Below are 23,564 nucleotides of genomic sequence, written 5' to 3' on the forward strand. Positions count from 1 at the left end.
AAACGTCTTTGTTCAAGTCCCAGCAGCAGTGATATGTTTCCTTTGGTGGCATGATCTGACGCCACAATGCTGTACAGTCCCTAGGTGTACACGTCCCTAAGGCAGTGTGGTGTTGTGTGTGTGTGTGTGTGTGTGTGTGTGTGTGTGTGATCAGAAACAACCAATGTAAGATCATACATCAAGCACCATATCATATTGTTGTCCCTTCTTCCTCCTGCCACACTTGTTGATGAGAACCACATAGAGCGTCAAAAGCATGACCCAGTAGAACGCATAGAGCAAGGTTCCCACAATTAAAACGGTCTGCTTGGATTCTGAGAATGGCTTCTTGGATTCCTTGTAAATGGTGAAAATCACGCCCCCCAGGAGGATGGTAAACCACACGGAGACTGGAATGAGTCCTATGAAGTTAACAACAATGGTCTTCCTTCCAGAGGTACCCCAGCCAGCTTTGTTTATGGTTGCAATCGCAAACATCTTGGCAGGAAGTAAACTTGACATGTATAACACTGAGTAGAGAGACATGAACACCATGACGATGTTTCCTCGAAGGCAGCTGGCAAAAGATGATTTGATGAGGCCTACTAGCTGGACGGTTAATAAGAAGAGAAGGATGTTCCAGATTTTACCCCGGTAGAAAAGCTGAATTACTGTGGCAATGAGAAAGAAAGGAAAGAATCCAGTGATCACCGCTTCATAGGTCATCCACAAGTGATGTTTGTGAAACCACATTGCATTGTATAGCCACTCTCGGAAGTAGGACTTGCTCCAGCGGGTCTGCTGGTTTAGCCATCTGAGATATTCTATGGGTGTTTCGGTAAGGCACTTGGACCGAGCTGTGTATTTTGTTGCATACCCCAGACTCAGCACCCGGTTTGTGAGATGCCTGTCATCACCGAAGCTACATTGGTTGCCCATAAATTCTTGATTGTACCAGTCTTCTACAAACTCATGCAGCAAGGAGTTTCTGTACATTCCCAGAGGTCCACTAATGCACTGGACACACCCAAAATAAGACTGGCAGGCTCTTTCTATATTGAAAGCCATCCAGTATCTCACACTGCTGAGGAAGGAGATCCAAGAATCATACTTGTTTAAGATCTGCAAGAAGAAAAGAAAATAGACAAAGGAAGCCTTAGCTAAAGAATACCAAGAAAAAGCCAACTGCTCTGAAATCACTACCTTGTACGAAATCAGTTACTTTACACTCCGAGTTTAGTTTTCTTTTCTCTCTGGTATACTTGTGTCTTGTTTTTTTTTAATTTTATGCTGCTTCATTAATTTGGTTAGTTGGGGATATGTGGTGATTCTTTGATGATTAATTGTTTCTACTTCATTACTGTCGTCTTTATTGCTCTGTATTTTTTAATGCTTCTTGCTCTGATGCTAGAGTTTGAAGCTAGGTTTCAGTTCTCAGACCCTAAATTTTTCTCTCTGAAAACCTTTTCCTACTATTTATGATTAGAAGGCGTGGAAGTCCTAGCTTTCCCTGTTCCAAGCTACCCAATTCCTGCCTGCTACTTTCATTCTCAATTCTCCAAATACAATTTGTAATGTCAGTGATCAAATGAGTTTTCTTTGGCCTCCCCACAGAATTTGAATATTTTTTTTCCTTTGGTTGGTCATGGGGCTTGAGCTCTGAGTCTTAGAATTTGAGTCTTGAAATAGTGGGATTTGGCATTTTTTTTGTTTTTTGTTTTTAGATAAAGGCTATTGGAAATTATAAGTTTTTTCTTATTGGAAATATTACTACATTTCTTCTGTCTGCACCCTTTTTGTCAGTTGCTGTATTTTTGTTTTTCCTGATTTCTTTGCATATATAAAATAGGCTTTTCAGATAAATTTCAAGGTAAATTTTCCATATTTCCCATCTTTTGCTAAAATGAAAACTCATGTTTTCGAAAGAAGCCTGTTTTAATTTTTATCTTTTCTCACATGTAAATTTTTCCATCCTGTAACCTTCAAATTACCTTAATAAATATTTGCTTTACCAATTGTTTCTTCATTAATAGATCTATGGAAAAAAACTCTCTTTTGTATTCATTTTGATTGCTTTTCTAACTAGCATAATTTGAGTTAGTTTCTCTTTTTTCCCATCTCCCTCTTCCCACTTATATTTGCATGCAAGCATATATTAGCTGGCTTTAAAATATACAGACATAAGGTATATGATCCATTCTTTACCATAATTCCATTTCTTTATGCTTGTAACCAAATAAGCTTCATCTAGTATGGGACTCTAGCAAAACATTTAATATTAAATTGTGACCCATGGATACATACTTGAAATCATTACATAAATTATGTTTCATTCAATTTAATGAGTCACTAGGACCAGGTCTTCAGATAAATGCTTATGATTTCAATTTAGAAAGGAAAACAAGCAATAAAATTGAACATCTCTATGAAGAAAAACAATTCCTGGCACAGAGTTAGTACACAATAAATATATATTCAGGGAACCGATAACTAAGTGTGTTATTAAAAGTATGCAAGTAAATAAATAAATAAAACAATCACACATACCTGGACATCTCCTCCAACTCCCCCGACCATGGGGTCTTCTTCTAAAACTTTTACCATCTCCACAGATGAGGCAGGATCAAGCATGGTATCAGAGTCACATACCTACAAAGAAGAAAGTACAACAGGAGTTAAAAAAAGATAAAAGAAGAGCTCACAGTAAATACCATGTAGTCATATTTGGGCAGACACACTGCTATTTCCTCAGCCTCACTGGCACAAGACCTCAGTTAGGAAGTGCTAGGGACATGGCAGTGGGCATAGTACATGATGGTAAATAGATATCATTTATTTTATAGCAGGCTCAATATTTAAGCTAATATGACTGCAAAATAGAATAATTAGAAGAACGTGCTAGCCATCTTTTCCCAGTTGGTCAGAAATGTTCCAACTTTTGGCAATAAAAATCATGTGTCCAGATAGCACTTCAGTCTTATATAAAGTGGTTAGTCACACCAGAGATCTTTTTGTTGTCATTTTCCTTATGTGGTGACTTTAAACAACTTGTCCCTTGGGTCTGAATTATAATTTTAAAATTTGTTAAGTATCAAGGAGAAGATATATCTAGGAAGGATATGGTGAATAAAAGTAGCTATAACTGTATAGTTCTAGGAAGGATGTCCTTTGAACCTGGGTTTAGTAAATGACATTGCATGAGGAAAGGATCTGGCATGAACTTCAGAATATCTCTTTATTCTACAGTATTAACTTTTCTTCTAGGGTTTAAAAGCAGATGTAAATCACCTGAACCTATTGTGTAATTATCTATTTTTATGCTTTAAAATGGTCAAGCAAGCAATCCTGTAACCAAACCAATCTTAAGAATATTTTTGGAGAGGCTGGGAGAATAGCCTAGCTATTCTGGGTTCAATTCCTCAGTACCACATACACGGAAAAAATGCCAGAAGTGGTGCTGTGACTCAAGTGGTAGAGTGCTAGCCTTGAGGAAAGCCCAATGACATAGTTCAGGCCCGGGACGGTCAAAAAAAAAAATTATTGGAAATCATGTATTTATACACCCCTTAAGAACATATCTAGGGTAAACAAATATGTCAGTGGTACTCAGACTCATATTCTCCCATGGAGTCTGGCCATTCTTGTTGGATTGAATTAAGAGGAACCTTTAGGAAGTACAGCTGTGGCTCAATGTGGTACGGTACTAGGCTTGAACAAAAAGGCTCAGGACCAGTGCCCAGGACCCGAGTTTGAGACCCATGATCAACAACAAAAACAAAACTGAAAATTAAAAAAAAAAAAGAGTAACATTTATAGCTTTGCTATAAATGGCTCACACCTGTAATAAATACTGCCTAGCTCGTCAGAGGCTGGGATCTGAGGATTTTGTTTCAAAACCAGCCTGAGCTGAAATGTTCAAGATTCAATCTCCAAAAGAACCAGCAAAAAGTTGGACTGGAGATGTGGCTCCAGCTGAACTACTAAGTTGAAATTCAAGCTCTGTACTAGTATAATAATAATAACAATAATATTTTTACAGAACCCATGTCAACTCTATTAATAGCTTTCCTACTCTGAAAAAAAAAACTTGTTAAAGAAAAATGCTGGCAAAATCACCTATATAAACAACACTATTGGAATGTAAGAAATTAAGGAATACAAGCGATATCCAGTTATAAGAGAGAAATTTATTGCCCTCTAGATTTAACTAGTTACAGCCATTTAAGGGTTAACTTGTAGATTTTAAATTTTTATGTTGCTTATTTAGAAGCACTCAATTTTTCAAAACAAAAACCAGTCTGTTACTTTTTGGCACCGCACTTAGGTTCAGCAAAGTCTTGTTAATTTTAAGGTGGAAAAATAGGCATAAGCAAGTAAGCCTATGTTTTCCACACTACAAAGTAGGACATTACTAAGACTGGGTTTTAAATCCAAACATCTCAAGCCTCAGGAATCTCCACAAAGTCATCTCTAAGTGGTATTTTGCCTCTCCTTTACCTTACCTATCACAAATTTGTATTACAGGTACCAGCTGGGCAATAGGCCTTGTAATAAGGGGGAGAGAAAGGTAAAGGCAGAAATCCCCTCCTGTTAGAGAACCCAGCAAACCTAAGGGCCACACCTACCTCTACTGACTTACACGGGGAAGGTAAAAACCAGAAAGCTAAAATAAGCTTAAAAACAACAGGAAGGGAGCAATTCAGACTGAATGTCCAAATAATTCCTCCTGCTTCTGAGTACAAGCTAGCCTGAGAATGGCCACTTTGAAATGTTTAAAGTTGAACCAAATTTCTGAGGTTCCACATATTTAAATTGGTCTCTGCCCTTCCCATTTTCCTAAGGTGGGAACTGCAGGAAGTTCTGTGAGAGTTGGTTTGCCTCCTTGAGCCTGGTGGTATCAGAAGACAAGCTCTCAGTCATCTCTGGAGGATTGTTATCAAGGGATTTTACGGCTTTAGTTTGTCTCTATTCTGGGATGCTGATTTGGCCAGTCAAATGCCAATTAGAAAGCCAGTCTATGCCAGTCTGAAAAAACAGGTAAATTCAAGGACATATTGTCATTTTCTTTTCATTATACTCCATTATGGTCTGATAGGATTTCTTGTTACTTCCTCGCAAATATTAAGTATGCAGTTTTATGAATGGTGGTTTTTCAGCCCTGAGCTATAATCTCAGAGAGACATCTGGGTTAATGAAAAATTGATTCTCACCAATGGAAAAGCTATATAACATGTCTTGCAAACAGGAGAAAGTACAAACAGTCTGAGGTTATCACTATGACTCATTGAAATCATATAATTGATCATGTAATCACTAGTTATAGGATTTCTCAGAAGGCAACAGGAACATGAAACCAACTCACAATTTTTAGTACAGTGAGTGAATACAATAAGACATCATTGGGAAAAAATGAGCCACCTCAATTTTAACCCCAAAGCAATCAAAGACTTTAAAACTTCCCTTCTTCCTGCTTCCCTAGTTCAGCCAAGAGTTAACACACTTTCTTTTCACCCCAATCTCAAGCAGTCACTGGCAAACTAAAGTCTGTGGGCAAAATTTGGCTTATTTTGATAGAGCCTAGCTGATAAGCATGGTTTTGTATCTTTAAGTAACTGATCAAAAAAAAAAAATCGAAAGAAGATTTTTGTGATGCATGTAAATTCTATGAAATTCAATTTTTACTACTCATAAATAAAGTTTTATTGGCATCCAGCCATGTTCATTTGTTTACATATTCTCTATGGCTGCTTTCATTCTTCAACACTACCAAGGAGCCATGGCAGAACCCAGTATTTATTCTCTGGCCTTCACAAGCAAAGTTTGCCAACGCTCAGTTCAAAATATTTAGTCACAGGAGAAAGGTTCGTTCTGTTTCCATAAAAGTAACAAACAGTAAGATCAATTGGTTTAAACCTAATAGATCTTTTAAAGTTGCCTCCCTCTCCCTGCAGTCTTACAGAGAAACTACATAAAACACAGAATATTAAAACTAGCATAGATTTCCTCCAGTGAAATCCTTGCCAATTTTAAGAACAAGTGCCTACAGGAAAAAGATGACTGAAGTCTAAAGTCCTGTAACTTACTATGTATGTGACTGTCAACAAGTCATTTGCTACAGCCATGGGACATTAGTAAAGCACTGCATATAAAAGTTCTTTTTGAGTTACAAAGGACTTACAGAGAAGTAGGCTCTTAGTCCACATTAACCCTTGAGTTTTTATACTTCTTAAATGTGCCCAAACCTAAATGATCATAGCAGTCATTACCACCTATAGATATCTTGGTACAGAGAAAACACAAAGAATAAAGGTCAATTCCATATGGAAAAGTCTCATCCTGATATCAGTTGCTCACATCTGCAATCCTAGGCTAAAATGTGAAGATCTCTGTTGGAAACCAAGCTTGGACAGACAAATCTGAGAAACTTTTATCACCCATTAACCAGCAAAAGGCCAGAAGAGAGGGAATGGCTCAAGTGCAACAGTGCCAGCCTTGAGTGAAAAACAAGCTAAACGAGTATGCGAGACTTCGAGTTCAAGCTCCACTACTGGCACAAGAGAAGCAGGAAGAGGAGGAGAAGGAGGAAGAGAAGAATGGAGAGGAGAGGGCCCTGATTATATGAAGAAACTGAAAATTGAAATTTATTTGGATCTGTTTCTAGAGCATTCCTGTTTTTTCCAAATGATCTCCCTAATTAATCTTACAAGTTGTTGAACTTGTCCAAAAATCTAAACAAAAACTGTAGAAATACTGTTTTTCCCAATGCCTTACCAATTCTATCTAACCCAACCCAAACTGACAAATCTTCCCATTTTTTTAGATTCATTTTTTTTTTCCAGTCCTGGGCTTGGGCTCAGGGCCTGAGCACTGTCCCTGGATTTTCTCAAGGCAAGGGCTCTACCACTTGAGCCACAGCACGACTTCTGGCTTTTTGCTATGTGGTATGTGGTACTGAAGAATCGAACCCGGGTCTTTGTGCATGCTAGGCAAGCACTCTACCACTAGGCCAAACTCCCGGCCCCTAGATTCATTTTTTAAAACTGTCTTTTCTTTCAGCTTAACTGATGGATCTCCCTTACTACTTTACTCCACTTCAAAAGGGGCGTTATAAACTGCACAGCAAGAAGAAATCTTAATTACTGACTGTCTCCAGTGAGGAAAAAGGCTGAACATAAATCAGATCCTCTCTGTTCCTACTAACTCAATCCTTTTCCTGTTTCTGAGGCTCAAGTCTTTCCTTACCTTGACCCTTTCCCTTAACTTTAATCTCTCTTCTTAACCTTGACCTCATCTTAACCTTCACCCAATGAAGGTTAAGATTCCAGAGTGCAGAGAATTTGCCCTTGAATCTGTCATAGCTTGATCACAAAACTCACCCTATCTCAACCAATGTAGCTAACAAAAGGAAGTGAATGACAAAATCCTCAACTATATCGTTACTTTTCAGTAAATGTAAATTGATATTGTTCTCCCTAAATCCCAGAGTAAACATATTATTGGAAAAAATTTAAAGAGCATTATATAAAACTTTGAAATTCAAATTGACCTGGCTTCCAAACCACATTTAACCAGTTAGATGAACTTGAACTAGCCTCACTAACTTGGCCTCCTCACCCTACATCTTTTAATCATTAAAGACTCCATTTCGCAGAAGAAAAAACAGTTAAATGATATCAACCTCATACATTTGTTGTGATAGTTGCAGTATATGGAATAATATAATTTAATGATGGCTAACATTAAATGGAAGTCATATGTACTAATAAGAAATTAAATCAAAGGTTTGAACTCATGAGGCTTCAAAGAGAGTAAGAGTACCTGTTATAATTAAAACATATTATCAATTATAATTTATAATTACAAGTAAGCTATGACTCCCTGAGAGAGGGCCAGTGCCTCATGCAATGAATTAAAGCAAATGAGTCATTTTGGGTTTTTTTTTTAACTATTCTCTATTTCAGTGTCCATTATAACTTCATAGAGAACACTTGCCCAGGCCCTGTTCTGTGAAGGAGCATAAATAATGGAAATATTTGAGACACCAGTATTGAAACACCTAGCTAAGATCCTCTGAACTTCTACTTTTAAAGGTAATTTAAAAGTAGATCAACATATAGCCTTAGTTTCTTGGGGTTTCTACTCAAATATAAGGAAATGAAGCTATACTACTGAACTCATGCCCAGCACAGCAACAACTCATACCTGAAGGGAAAGTCAATTCCATTAAATCATGCCATAGCCTTCAAGTACTTCAAACACAGGACAACATATCAGTACCACATATGGGAAGCAGTTTAAACAGCGATATCAACAAAAGCACCTACACAGGACACAAAGTAAGACTAAGAAGAGCAATTCTCACAATATAAAAGTCTGAGTGGGTGCTGGTGATTCATGCCTATAATGCTAGCAATCCAGGAGGCTCAGCTCTGAAGATCACAGGCCAAAACCAGTCAAGGCAGGAAAGACTATGAGACTCTTATCTCCAAATAACTATCAGAAACCAGAAGTGGCATTGTAGCTCAAAGTGATGTGATGCTAGACTTGCGAGAAAAATCCTAGGGACAGTGCCCCAGTCTTGAGTTCAAGCCTCATGACCCACCAAAAACAAAACAAAAATTCTGAGAGGAGAAAATGAAGTATCCCATTATTTGACGTAGGCTGGAACATGTATATTGGTTGACTCAAAGTTTAGGCTCTTGCAGATATATTCAAGTGGCCATCATATTACTGTGACTATTGATTTGGGAATTACTTGAAAATTTAATGCACAGGTAAATTTGCAAGTACAGAATCCATAAATACTAAGGGTCAGTTGTAGTACTAACTATGAGTTATGTAATCTTATTTCTTTTCTGTAAGAATTTCAGATTTGTAGGGTGCTATAACAAGAAAACAATTATTCCTCGTCACACTTTTGAGAAAAAAATTCCTGTCAGAGAATGATGGATGTAATAATTTTTAAACCAGAACACATTCATATTGTGTGCTTCATACCTGAGAAATCTCTAATATATCATCGAGGTACTTTTTTCTTTTATCTGACAGAATGGTGGCTCCAAACTAAATATCTTTAACTTAATGCTTTTGATTTTGAATTAAAACATTAGAAAATTATAAAGATATTAAACAACTAGGTAATCTAGATATTAAAACCCAAAGTATCTTAAGAATAGGGAAAAAAGAAAGGATGCACTGGAAAGCATTGACTCATTTAGTTGTTTCTTTCAGGCAATTTTAATAGTGTTCTTGGTTTTTATCTTCTTCAAATATGCTATTATAAACATATGCTACTTTCATGATAAGAATTATTTTAGAGAGTTACCTTAAAGCCCTATCCAGGCACATCAATTCTGCATTTAAAAGTCTTTTCTCCTCTTTTTGTAAAGAAAAAATTATATTACCTTATTTTCACATTTTGTTATTTTTCTTCTTTGGTTTTCTACCTCCTCTATCTATCTCTGAAAACATAGCATCACAGAAAGCTATACTGGCTTTCTTCTGGACACAGAATCTGGTTACAGATTGGACAGCAGTCGGTAGAGATAGATATAGGTGAAAATAAGCAGGATGGACAGGCAACAATAGGTAGAGAATTGCTCCTGAGTAGACCAAAGTAAGTAAATCTAGAGGGTCCCAGGAATCTCGGATAACCTTGAGACCGGAAGTCAGGTTGGATGCTGCTGAAGTCAGATAAGCAGAGGAGATAAGCTTAAGCACATTCAGAAGCAGTCCTGTTCATTTCCTCTGTAAGAAGAAACAAGGTCATCTGTTAGTAGTTAAGCAGGGCGGAGTTTGGACAGGGTGACTGAATGAAATAATAGGTCATGAGAGTAATAACCAAGACATTCAGAATCAGTGAAGAGCACTGATGAGCAGCGGGGACCCAGCTGTTGGCTGAGAACCAATGTCTTGGGCCATCTCTAGCTACAGTTCTGCATCACTCTCCAGCAAACATGTAAGCAGGTCATCAGTTTCTTCCCTGAGCTTCTAGTTTGTCTTGTGTGCTGCATAAGAACTGAACATTGTTTCTTGCTTTCCCTCAGTTACTGCTCCACCATGTCCACCAACGAGCAGAGTAGCTAACGGCCTCGTACCCTATTGCTTTTACCTTCCTATGGCTTCTGCTCTTCTCTTCCTCAAGCCTGAGTGAGTCAGAATAGGAGATGAGAGTGTTTAACCTTGGGTTATTACCATCTTTATAGGTCAAGCATAGCTAAATAGCTGGGGTTTGATGAGGGGCAGCAGAATGGAATTATCAGCTGTAGAATGCTAACAGATTTCTACCCTTCTTTTGAGTGTTTACAAGTGACTGAGTGTCTCAGAGCTGCTCAGGGCCAAGTTTACAGCAGCTGCTGGACTCCATCTTCTGCAGGCATCTGCTTGGAGAAGAGAAAGGTCTCCAATATGATTAGAGTCTGAGCAGAAACTTGTAGTCTAACCTTTCCTATTTTTTTTTCCTGGACAAGCACAGTGTAGAGTTGTCAAGGATACAAACACAATTCAAAACAAGAATGATGAGAGAAAGGAGCGTTGGGGAGGAGTAGGCTCAAAGAAAGAAAGAAGGAACTCACACAATGATGTCTTAACTGAGACTAACAATTGCAGCAGTTGTTTTAAGTAGAATTAAAGATGAAATATCCAACCAGATGTTCCTACATTTTAGGCACAGAGCTTCAGTCTTTGTGCCCTCTAAGGTTCTATAACGTGGCTTTTTGGGGAAATATCGTATCCTTTCAGCTAGACCTGAATTGAGTATATAAATGTGATTGTCCTGAGTTAACAAAAATGTACCTTCATTGTGAAGGTTTAACATTGAGAAATATGTAGGGAACTTGAGAAAGAATATCTGCCAGCTCAGCCAGTAGGTATGCTAAAACTGTATCATCAGTAAAATATCTCAAACTCAGCTGGTAACAAATGGTAGATGCTGCTGTACTTTTTATTAGCCTACATAGAGGCTATAACTTTTTAAACTAGAGACCAGATGATAGCATAGTAATAGTAACAGAAAAAAAGCTTAAATCAACAACAGAAACCACTTTTGCTAAGGACCTGAAATATACTGTTTGACATGACGGTCTCAATTCATTGGTGGCAATGGTTTATTCTGTTCAGTGAACTAGGACTAAGAATGGTGGACGGTTAGCATTCTAAGTATGTAGCTGGTAATACCTACTGCAAAAAGAAAAAAAAGAAAGCATCGATGGAAACCAGGACAGAAGAAACTCTGCTCTGAGCTGTCAGAGAATTAATGAGAGGCACAGCCTGCCTACCAGCAAACACCATCCCAAATGCTTTCAAAGGTCAGGCTGCAATGAGTGAGGTAATATTGTGTGAGGAGGAGAGAAATAAACATTATTCTGGTTTTGCTCTACTATTCTTGTTTGTTTTCATGTCCCTTCTTTCTCACTCTCAGTTTTAAATTCTGTGCTCTTTTAAATCAAAGTTCTCACTTCTTCCCTAACGTCTAGTCTCTGTGCAAATCATTTTGTAGCCTTTTCTTTCAGCCTCAAAAACTTTCTGCTCAGGCAGACACTATTTTCTTACAGAACTGAAGGATTTCTTTGAAAATTTCTTTTTCTCGAGAATAGGGGAAATGACGTTGGGTCTAACTTGGCAAACCTAAAGGGACCAAGAAGTCAAGCGGGTGGGAAAGAGACGGGAAGGAAGGGTCTCCTGTCAAAACTAATCTTGACTCCCAATCAATAGCAGGGCAAGAGTAAGCATTTTCATAGATAGCCTTAACAGTTTTATGAGATTATTTTTTTTTCTCCTGGCTTTCAAAAGTAGTTCTGTTTTCAAATGAACTAAAAGAAGTACTGTGCTGGGAAGGAGCAAGGGTGGGCTATAGCATATGACTGAAGAGATACAAAAGCTGCTTTATTTAAACGTATGTTTGCCCTGGCAGAAATTTTGGAGACCTACCTGTACATAATCCACACTTCGGCCCAGCGCTCTGAAGGCTGTGTACATGACTTCTCTTTTTCCTCCCCATTTTTGCATGATGCAAATACTTTTGTTGGACAACACCAGTTGAGTTACGTGCTGCGAGCTCTCTTTGTGGGACTCATCCGTCTCACCGGGACCCTTTTCATGGAAGTTGTTCTTCCAGATGTAAGTGGCTGATTTGTCCCTGCCCATAACTTCACTGAAAATGTCCATCATGTAAAGGTCATCTTCAGAGTTCCCATCGATCACCATGACTACCTTAATCCCGGGGTAGGTGAGCCTCTTCACAGACTGCAAACATTTCCTTAAATAGTCTGGGTCTTCTTGATAGGCAGCGATGCAGAGAGCAACCGTTTTGTTCAACTTAATGGGGGTTTCCAGGGATTTTTTCATTTTCCGGTGTTCCAAAAAGGCAAACAGACTTTGGATGATGAGATGGGATGCCAAAAAGGCCCCGTACAGTCCAAAAGAAAAATAATAATTATCGGTTTGGATAAACTGGTAGCCAACAATATAGGCAGCTGTGATTCCAAGGAGAAGGGAGACTCCAAAAAGCGTGGTTCCAATTATTCTCAGGATGCATAGAAACCTCTCACAATGCATCTGCAATGCAATCAAATGACACTCTTGGTTAAGCATTCTTGACTCACGTTTGTTATAGACAAGACAGGGTCCAAGAGCCATAACACTCAATTTTTTGCATTATGTATGTGTGATCCCACCTCGCCCATCTGCAAGAAAAGCGTAGGTTAAGGATGCCTTTTTCCAAGAAGTGATGATGCCACCGAATATCATAACCTGTATGCAAAATATCTGGATGCATCAGTTTGGCTTTTCATCCTGCTCTTTCTGTAAGTTATCACAGCTAGAGATGGAAAGAAAGTGTCTTAAAGTCCCGAGAGATCTTTGTTCTTGCTCTGTGTTAGGTTCTTGAGAAGTTAAAAATCCACACAAAATGTTGCTAAATTTCTCATGTGTGATTTCATCTCATTTATAGTGAAATCCCTTAATTAACAAACTTTCCATACAGCCAGCTGAGATTGGACCTTAGAATAGTTGGATGCCCGTACTTGGTGATCAACCAGCATCGTGACATTGTGTGTCACCCTGACCTCTCAGGCCCTCGGGGTTTTCTTTTGCTTTCATCTTCTAAATGTGCATTTTTACACTTGGTTACTTCCATATTTTCTCTTAAAATATGGCTAGATACTAGGGAGTCAGGAACCTTGTAAGCACACAATGAATATTTTTTAATATTTTTTAAAAGAGAAATAATAGCATGTTTAATGCCAGCAGATGAATGTCAAAAGCTCTAGGACAAGCCAGGCATTGATGGCTCATGCCTGTATCCTAGCTACTCAAGAGGCGGAGATGTGCAGGTAAGAATTCAAAGACAGCTCCAGCAGCAAAGTGCTTGAGACTCTTATCTCAAATCTCTCATATCAAACTACCAGAAACCTGGAAATGGGACTGAGGCTCAAAGGGGTAAAGTGATAGCCTTGAGTGAAAAATGTCATGCACAGAGCTGAGGCCCTTAGTTCAAGCCCTGTGACTGATAACTCAATAAATAAATGCCATAAATGAAAGCCCTATATGAAAACTACCTCAGATCTTAATAATTTTGTTCTTACCTTGGTTTTTGCATTTTTCCTCAATAATTTTTTTTCTTTTGTCAATTGTGGGGCTTGAACTTTGGGCCTGGGAGCTGTCCCTGAGCTTTTCAGCTCAAGGCTACCGCTCTACCCCTTGAGTCACAGCCCCACTTCCTTTTTCCTATTGCTTAATTGGAGCATCTCAAGGTCTTTAGTGCCCAGGCTGGCTTTGAACCTTGATCCTCAGATTTCAGCTTCTGAGTAGCTAGGATTATAGGCATGAGCCAGTGAGCCCAGTTTTCTGTTTGTTTTGTTTTTGTTGTTCCTGGGACTTGAACTTTGGGGCTGGGTGCTGTCCCTGAGCTCTTAAGCTCAAGGCTACTGCCTCAATAAGATTTTTGAACAACTCAAGAACCAATAGGTAAGACATTTCTCTATATGTTTCCTCTTTTCTTCCTCTTTTCTCTATATGTTTCCTCTCGTTTCTTCTTTCTTTCTTTCTTTCTTTCTTTCTTTCTTTCTTTCTTTCCTTTTGTGCCAGTACTAGAGCTTGAACACAGAGCCTCAGATGTTCATTTGGCATTTTTACTCAAAGCTAGTATTCTACCACTTGAACCATGCCTCCACTTGTCCTTTTTGCTGGTTAATTAGTAATAGGAGTCTCATGGATTTTGCCAATCAAGCTTGCATCCTCAATCCTCCAACCCCAGTTCTCAGCATCCTAATTAGCTAGGATTACAGGCTTATTTTTTTCTCTTGAGTTTTGAATGTTTCCTTTCTTTTAACAATAGAACTAATAACTATCTTCTAAGGGATACTCTGGTGTAAATGTAATTGTCCCGTCTTTAGTCTTTCATGGCATCTTGGAGGACTTGTCATACAATTAGTACTTTCAGCTGAGTTTTGAAAGTTGAATATGTATGTGTGTTAAATGACTACTTAGGTTAAACAAGTAATTCTGTAAAAAGCTCCTCCTACAGATGCCATCCTAGCTTTCCAGTACACACCAAGTCTTACATTTATTTGAGTGTCCGTGTAGAACACAGATGTTCTGGACTGTAATACTTGCATAGATCTATCACCTTGCTCAGCCATAGAAATGTTCTGCTCACACGTACACAGAGGCAGTCCTCAGTGTGTGCCTATTACAATTCTGGGAGATTTTAGTATGGTGCTCCATGGTAAGCAGTCTCTATGGTGTGCTTTGGAAATCTGAGATGGGCCAAATCCAGCAGCATCTTTGAAGAGCGAGGTTGTGTCCCCTCTGACAGTTCTTGTCTTTGCTTGCAAGAGACTGCAGACTTGTATATTAACAAAGTCTTAGGGGACTTCAGGGGCCCAAGAGGGAAGAAGTGTGGCCTTCAAAGTGTGGTGAGGACAGGGACCCACTCACAAATGAGGCCATCTGGATCAGACTCCTCCTTTAGAAAGAACTGAATTCTGGTTGGGCACTGGTGATTTCATGCCTGAAATCATAGCTATTTAGGAAGTTGAGAGCTGAGGATCATGGCTAAAAGACAGCCCAGGCAGAAAAGACCATGAGACTCTAATCTCTACTTACCCAACAAAAAACTTGAAAATGGTAAAAATGAGATCTGTGAGCAAATAAAAAAAAGCTCAACAAGAGCATAGGCCTTGAATTCAAGCCCCAAGTCTGCACAGGCACCCACACATGCACACAAGCACATGCATACATACATGTGCATGCATGGAACACACACACACAGAGAAATAAATTATGGATTTTTGCTTGTTCCTCTGCTTGTCATTATGCATTCCAGAGTCCAGTTTACTCTAAACAGTTCACCCCAGTTTACCCCAGAAAATGCAAAGCAGTCTATAGACCAGATTTTAACTTGCAGCTATCTCACTTTTTTTTAAATGGTGTATTTGTCAAAGATTTTTCACAGGGCTTTGCTGAAGAGTTAAGTGCAATCAAGTTCATGGAAATGGTTTTAGAAATCAGAATATATGCAGTGTAAAGGGTTATTAACATAGGAAGCTGGAAAAAAATAAAAACAGAACACAAACTGTTCCACTGTTAGCAGTCGTCTGGGAATGCATAGCGGGAGATACAGGAGCCTGGGAAAAGCAACCATCACAGGAATGGCAAGTTAAGGCTTCTGGAAAAACAGAGAAATGTTTCGTTTCTAGTGACAGGCAAGCAAGATCAGCATGCCTTGTTAATTACCCCAGCTGGCAAGACACTGAACACTCAAGGGCTCCACTAACCATTGCTTAAAGGTGCTGCAAGCACCAGACTTGGAACTTGTCATTTCCAAGACATGAGTCATTCTCACAAGAGTGAAAAATTTCAAGGGGACTAAAGCACTTTGCCAGGGAGAAGCTTAAGTGTGTGTTTCGCTTACATTTAGAAATCACCCTTGCCAGCAAGGAAAAAAGAAAAAAAATAAAAATAAAAACCACCCCAACCCACCCTGTCTGCCATTGTTTTCCATTATTCACATTTTCCTTGCTTTTATCGGCACACGTGGACATAAAATGGTCACATCACATCTGCTGGCCACAGCTGAAGTGGGAACACCCTCTTACATCATAGGAGTCCACAGAATGTCCTTTTGAAGCCTGGGAAAAGTTGCTAGCTAGCTGCAACAACACGAACCTTTATATTCTGCTAGATACCTCAGCATTGCAGGGAGTGACACAAGAGTAACTCTCAGTGCAGGCCAAAGGGCAAAAGGCACATTTTAGACACAGCTTTGCTGAGGGGATACATTGATCTCAAAGAGTGACAAACAGGACATGTGGTTCCTTTTTTTTTTTTTTAATTCCCCAAGGCGATTTCACAGATATGGGCACCATATGTGTAAGGCTTTCTGAAACAATCCCTAATTCAAATGCTCTGTCTCACAAGTACACTAAAACAGGACCACATCTGAGTAGTTGGCTTTCTTTTTTTCTGTTAAATCGGAAAAACAAGGTAAGTTCAATCTTAAATCCTGTTAGATAGAATATGCTTTTAGAAATCTATAGTCTATAAAAATTCACAATATAACATCTAAATGTTTGTGACCAGTATCAGACTTTAATTGATTTTCAAACTGCTACTGAACATGATATCAAGTCATTTTCTCCACCGAATTCCTGGCTAAAATAAAATGTATGGAATAGATCAACACACTATAATGCAAACTCTACATGTCAATATGTATTTGTGTGTGTATAGTCTGTTTTTTCTAATGTGCTCCAATGACATAAGCCATTGCCTGATTTTCCTAGAAATTCAATAAATATCTGCTGAATTAATAAAATTTTATTATTTTCATCCTCATTGCCATAATAGCAGCTAATATTTATTCATTCTTCATTATATTTCAAACAGTGGGAAAAATTTTGTGCGTTTTTTTTGTTGTTGTCTTGGTTTTTTAGTGGGTCATGGGCCTTGAACTTGGCCTGGGTACTGTCCCTGAGCTCTTCAGCTTAAGGCTACGCCCTACCCTTGAGCCAAACCCCACTTCCCATTTTCTAGAGGTTAATTTGAGATAAGAGTCTCAGGTCCTTTTGTGCCGGACTGGCTTTGAACTTTGAACCTTGATCCTCAGATCTCAGCCTCCAGAGTAGCTAGGATTACAAAGTCAGGATTACTGCACTGCTGACAGTGAGGAAAGTTTTTCTCTCATTTAACAACAGAATATCATTTAATCTTAATAGATTTAGGTGCCAAAGATATTAATCATGTCTTATAAGGTATGCGTGAGACAAAGAAAGAACCCGAAGTTACAAACAAACCCTGTAGTAGCCTGAGATTTAATGATTAAAGCATTGTCAATAAACCTACTGAGTAGATTTAAATCCACATAATGAAACAGGCTATATGGCAAAAAAAAAAAACACAAAAAAAAAAACAGAGGAGGGAGGGAGGGAGGGGGAGAGAGAGAGAGAGAGAGAGAGAGAGAGAGAGAGAGAGAGAGAGAGAGAGAGAGAGAGAGAGAGAAAGTGTGTCCGATGTTGCTAAGAGAAAATCTGGAGTATGCCCCTAGTGATATGTAAAGTGTGGAATGAGCATATACTCATGTACAGAGGGGCAAGGCCAGCCAAAGCTCAGAGATTTCCAGGTGGAATTTCTTCCTAGTGAGCCCAACCTAAAGATACATGGAATGGTGCTGCTCCAAAAGACACTGCTGGCCCTGTCTATGTAACCACAATTCTGCTCCTAAAGCCAGCAGCCAAAACCCTGTGGAACAGATAGCCAGGCTTGCCCTCACCTTATCTTTTCCAAATGGGACAGACAGGGGACCAGAGCCTTCCCTTCTCTCTTGATCTTTCTCTTTACATTAACCAGAGAGGAAGCACCATGGCAGGGAGAATCTTAGCTGCTACCACTGGCTTGGGCAGTGGTGAGAACCCAGTCCCCATAGATTTCATACAGTAGTCTTCTTACTTTTGATCTGCAAGGAGCTGAAGTGCATTCTGATTTGTTGATTCAGCATCTCGAAAAATGGCTCAGATACCACCTCTTCCTCTGTTCTACCCTTCCTGCGCCCATGGGTACATGCATTCTCCTGACTCTGCTTGATTTTCTAAGTAGTACTTGCTTATACCACAGGGCCATAGGCCCTCTTTTGTCTCAATGGTGGGTTTGTCCCTAGACTGAAAGCAGAGCCTGACACTTGGCAGTTAGTTGATAAAATATATTGGGAATAAATGACTAGGCTATGACTCTAGGAGCCAATGCAGAGAAAGTCTACTTTCACATCAGGGGTAGTGAACAGATATCATTTTAAAAGCTTCTTAAAAGAACAGCTCCAAGCTGGGAACAGTGGATCATGCCTGTAATCCTAGCTACTCAGGAGGCTGAGATCTGAGGATCACTGTTCAAAACCAGCCCGAGCACTAAAGAACCCCACTAAAGAACCCGAGACTCTTAGAAAATGGGAAGTGGGTTTGTGGCTCCGGGGGTAGGATGGTAGCCTTGAGCTGAAGAGCTCAAGGACAACACCCAGGCCAAGGAGGTGGAGGGTAGCCTTGAGCTGAAGAGCTCAGGGACAGCACCCAGGCCCAGGTTTCAAGCCCCATGACCCACAAAGGAGAAGAAGAAGAAGAAGAAGAAGAAGAAGAAGAAGAAGAAGAAGAAGAAGAAGAAGAAGAAGAAGAAGAGGAGGAGGAGGAGGAGGAGGAGGAGGAGGAGGAGGAGGAGGAGGAGGAGGAGGAGGAGGAGGAGGAGGAGGAGGAGGAGGAGGAGGAGGAGGAAGAGGAGGAGGAGGAGGAGGAGGAGGAGGAGGAAGAAGAAGAAGAAGAAGAAGAGGAGGAGCTGGAGGAGGAGGAGCTGGAGGAGGAGGAGCAGGAGGAGGAGGAGGAGGAAGAGGAGGAGGAAGAAGAAGAAGAAGAACAGCTCCAACCAGACACTGGTGGCTCACTCCTATAATCCTACCTACTCAGAAGACTGAGATCTGAGGAATGTAGTTCAAGTCCAGCCTGGAGAGAAGCATCCAAGAGACTCTTATCTGTAGTTAATCACCAAAACAGATGGAAGTAGAGCTGTGGCTCGAGTGACAGAACACTAGCCTTGAACACAAAGAGAGTGCCCACCCAGGCCCTGAGTTCAAGTCCCAGGAGTGGCAAAAAAAAAAAAGAACCCTACTTCTGGGCCTTTGTCAATCACATAAGAATAGAAAGAAAACTGTTACTGTCATCTATTCTTTAAGTCTCAGCTTCTTACCTGTGCCATAAAAATAGCAGGTAACAGGCTGGATTGCTGTAAGTAGTAAATAGAGCACATGGAAGGCTCAGGAAGGGAAGATCAAGTGCACTCTTTACCTTAAATTAGTCTTCATTTGGATTAAAATCTTGGCTTACCACAATAATAGCAATAAAAACAATACCCAGTAATTGAATACATACCGTGCTTCAAGTCCTGAGCCTTCTATATGCTGTATTTACTACATGGTAGTTCTTGGTCCGTGGATTAGGAAGGTTTAGTGAAGAAATGGCTAATAATGATTCCCAAATTTTGTGGATTATATGAATTACCAGAGGACTCATAAATGTTATTGATGTGTAGTTTCAGCATTCTGAGCCCATTCATGAGCTGTAACCAGATCATCACAAGTATAAACTCTCCTCTGGATAATTATAATGTATGACACTGGATTAAAATCAAATGACTTTATGCTCTCATTTGCATTTGTGTACCTCCATTCAGTATATTCCCTCTGCTAAAGTTCTGAACTGGAAGTCTGAGGTAAACCTCTCTAGATAAACTTTCTCTCTGCATTACAGACTGTTACCCCTTCAGCACATGCTGTGTGAATAGCTCCCCACCTGCAACATTCTCCTCCTCCTCCCTCCCTCCAGCCCTCTCTCTATCTCTTGTCTGTCTCTTCCTCCCTCCTTTTACCCCCTTCCTCTCCACTCTCTCTCCTTCCTAGTTTATCTCCTTTTCCCCTGTCTTTGAAGTCTGCACTTTACTCCCCAGTCCCAGCAGAAATCCTGGAACCAAACTGACAAGGTTAGTATTCAAACTTTTCAAAGGTTGGATCCAGAATTTGGAGTTTCAGATTCCTCTTTCTTTGCATTATCAATTTTAATCAATCATTCCTAGCAAGTTAACCCTTCCAAGTGCTCCCTGGCTTCCTGAGCTACATCATCCTAAAGTTAATTCACACTGAAGGCAAGTCTTACAATGCCATATGACCTATCTGGATTCTCATAAAGCTTCCTATGTAACCATAGGTAGCAAAATGTAGCATAAGTGTCCAGTCTGTAAAATCTTATTCTTAAATTATTCAAAACTAGACATGAGAGGATGACAACTGTCAAGAAGGATTAAAGCCAAGTCGTGTTGGAAGAAATGAGTTTTCTATACCCTTAGCTGACTCCACTGGCTGCTGCAGCAGCAGGTGCCAGCTTTGTGCCTGTAGTCTGTTAGAGGAAATACAACCTGGCTAGACATGGATAGAAAAGAATTTTTTAATGGGGCTTATCCTCTATTCTCCCATTACATTAATTTATGGATTGTACTTTATGTAAAATGCACGAAGCTGATATCCTAACAAACGACTTGATTTAAAATGAAGTTGTGTACTATAATTTTGCTGACAGGAATCTCCACCTTGCACCCTAGGCTAACAGCCTTCATACCTAGTGACAAGAATAGAAAATGAACAAGAAAAGGACATATGCTTAAAATTAAAAAAAAATGTTTTAAAAGAATTTTAGTGAAAACAGAAACCACATATGGAAAAGTATTTATGAAATTCAATACTGTGGAGTTATAGCCCATAGACTCACAAGCTCCCTTACTTTCTAGTCAGTTTATTGTTCATTTGTGGCACAATTCTTGTTGGCCAAGACGGTAGCTGACAGAATATCATGTTTGGTTTGTTGAGAGTGATATTCAAAATTGATGCTAGCTGATGATTGATTAAATTACTGAGATTTTATGTGCTGCATAATTCTCTTTGGTAATATATGGCTTTATTTTTAAGTACAAAAAAAGCATGTATCTGTCAATGTATCTACCAAGTTTTTCTATCCAACTCATATAAAGAAAATGAAAATAATAAGAATAATATTCTACATGGCTTTAACAAAAAAAAATGGACACAGCGGGGCATATTGGCTCACGCCTGTAATGCTAGCTACTCAGGAGGTTGAGATCTGAGGATCAAGGTTCAAAGCCAGCCCCAGTACTACTAATTGGAGACTCTTATCTCCAATTAATCACTAGAAAACCGGAAGTGGGGTTGTGGCTCAAGGGGTAGGGCGGTAGCCTTGAGCTGAATTGCTCAGGGACAGGGCCCAGGCCCAGAGTTCAAGCCCCCAGGACCCACAACGCAAAATAAATAAATAAATAAATAAAACAAAACAAAACAAAACCGAAATCAAATCTAGAATTTAAATTTTCTTACAAACTTTAGAATGTCCACACATCCGTTGAGGGGTGTGTAAGCACAAACTGAGTTTCTCAGTGTCAAACTTTCTATTCTGAGTTTGAATGCATTGACCATGAGAGATCCGTAACCTTACAATCGTTTCAGAACACATCCTCTGATTCAATCATCCCCCAACACTGAATTAAGGCAAGCCAGCCTGCGGGGAGGACAGTGGAAACCTGTAGCAGGCGGGCGGGGATGCGCTCCGCCTCCACCGCCTCCGCCTCCACCGCCTCCGCCTCCACCGCCTCCGCCTCCACCGCCTCCACCGCCCCTCCGCACACCGCCGCGCGTCTCCGGACTCCCGCGCCCTCCCCGGGGATGCCCTCCCGGGCCAATCGGGGCTTCCCGCTCGCTTGCGTCACGCCCCCCCCACCCCTGGCCGTGACGTCAGAGGCAATCCCAGCCCGGCCACGTGGGGCGGAGCCGAGTCGCCTCTCGAGCCTGGCTGCAGAGTCCCTTTTGGCAGCTGCGTCCCCGAAGGGCGGGGAGCTGGATGGCGGGCGGGGAGGGGCCGGGACGGGGTTCGGAGGGCGGGGGAGGAGGATGCCACCGCTGGCTCCCCCAGAGATGCTCGGCACCCCTAAACCCGCGTACTCCGCGCGGGCTCCGGCGGGTGGAGAGGGGGACTCCCCTCCCCGCGTAACCGGACCCAGTCTCCCGGTCACCCCCACCAACCCCCGACGCGGCCTCCGGGCTCCCCGCTGCCTCTTTCCGCCTGGACGATCCTTTCGGCACGGCCGCTTCACCCTCTCCCGTTCCCGACCCAGGCTTCCCCACCGCCGCTCCGCGCCCCGCGGGACCCCGCCCGGCGCGCGCCGTCCTCCCCCGACGCCCCCCCTCCCTCCCCAGCCCCCGCCACCCCCACCCCGAGGCGTCCCCAGCCACAGCTGGGGATGGGAGCGCCCGCGTGCCCGGTGCCACGTCGGAACGGGCCGGGGACGCGCCGCCGCCGCGCGGTCCCCACGCGCGCCGAGGGCTGCGCGCCGCCTCGGGGTATCCCCGGCGGAGCGGAACCCCGGGCGGACCCTGACGCCCGGGCCGGGGTGTGGGGGAGGACAGGAGGGAGTGGCCGGGAGAGGCAGGCGGCGCAGGGGAGGTGGCGCGGGACCCTCCTCCGCCCGGTCCACCCGCGCCGCCAGACGGAGCCCGCTTAACCCTTTCGGCCCCAGCCCGAAGCCAACAGCTCTCTCCACCGTCGGACGGCCCAGGCTCTCCCCGGACGCGTTCACCCCGCACGGAGCGGGTGAGACGAGGGGGGCGGGCGTGAGAGGGGGTGTGGGGGGAACGAGCGAGCGCGCGGACCCTGCCCAGACCAGCCCCGGCCCCCCAACTCCGCAGCCTCGTCGGGCGCTCCGGAAAGGGTAGAATGGAAAAGTACATCCCTGGAGGGGGAAAGCGGGCCCCAGCCGGACAGAGGGTCCCCGTCCCGGCCGGCGCCGTTAGGATGGGGAACCATCACCATCATCTCTGATTTTGGGGTTTTTTTTTTTTCAGCCTGTTGGAAAATTTCAGACCTCAAAACTTTTCTACAGAAACGGATCATTAAAAAAGGAAAGGGGGGGGGGGGAATAACAGATGCGGATTATGTCTTCCTTCACCCACACGCCCTCTTCCCCTACCTTGCCCGGCTCTCGGTCATAAAGTCGTCCGCAGGCTGGCTGTGTGGTCCCGGAGGAGGGTCGCTAGAAGGCAGTTTCCAAAATTGAGGTAATAAGAGATCAGATGAATTTGAGACGACCGGCCAAGAAAAACAAGAAATTTAAAAACAACATTTAAAAAAAAAACAACTAAAAGATGGGGTGAAGAGATGGGGGAGTCTTCAAGAGTTAGTGCTCTCCCACTTTTTGAGAGAGAGGGGGAAAAAAAACCCACTAATATTCCCTTAATTATTTCCGTTCAACTTCAGTCTTGCAATTCCTTGTTTAAAAAAAAAACCAAACTAGCTGTGCTTTAAAAATAAATTAACTTTTTTGGGGTTGTTCTAGTTTCCTTCCCCTCAATAGGAAAAGTCTCTCTCTCTCTCTCTCAATTTTTTTTTATGTCAAGAAAATTTAAAAAAAAAAAAAGGCGCCGGTGAAAAACCTCAGCAGAACCCAGGGAGCACAGGATGGAGAGAAAAGTCTTTGGCTAGGGCTGGTTCAAG

The 23,564-nt window shown here is 41.5% G+C and overlaps 1 protein-coding gene across 1 annotated transcript; it reads right to left on the bottom strand.

Moving 5' to 3' along the window:
- Positions 1 to 171: 171 nt before the first annotated feature.
- Has2 (hyaluronan synthase 2) lies at positions 172 to 23,271 on the bottom strand. Its single transcript, XM_090338727.1, has 4 exons — positions 23,041 to 23,271; positions 11,908 to 12,534; positions 2,527 to 2,628; positions 172 to 1,101 (listed from the first exon to the last, which is right to left on the bottom strand). Exons 2-4 carry the CDS (start codon positions 12,532 to 12,534, stop codon positions 172 to 174), a joined length of 1,659 nt encoding a protein of 552 aa, XP_090194853.1. The 5' UTR covers positions 23,041 to 23,271.
- Positions 23,272 to 23,564: the final 293 nt, after the last annotated feature.

The sequence above is a fragment of the Megascapheus bottae genome, chromosome 9, assembly GCF_031878675.1.
Source record: "Megascapheus bottae isolate mThoBot1 chromosome 9, mThoBot2.hap1, whole genome shotgun sequence".
NCBI classification, from domain to species: domain Eukaryota; kingdom Metazoa; phylum Chordata; class Mammalia; order Rodentia; family Geomyidae; genus Megascapheus; species Megascapheus bottae.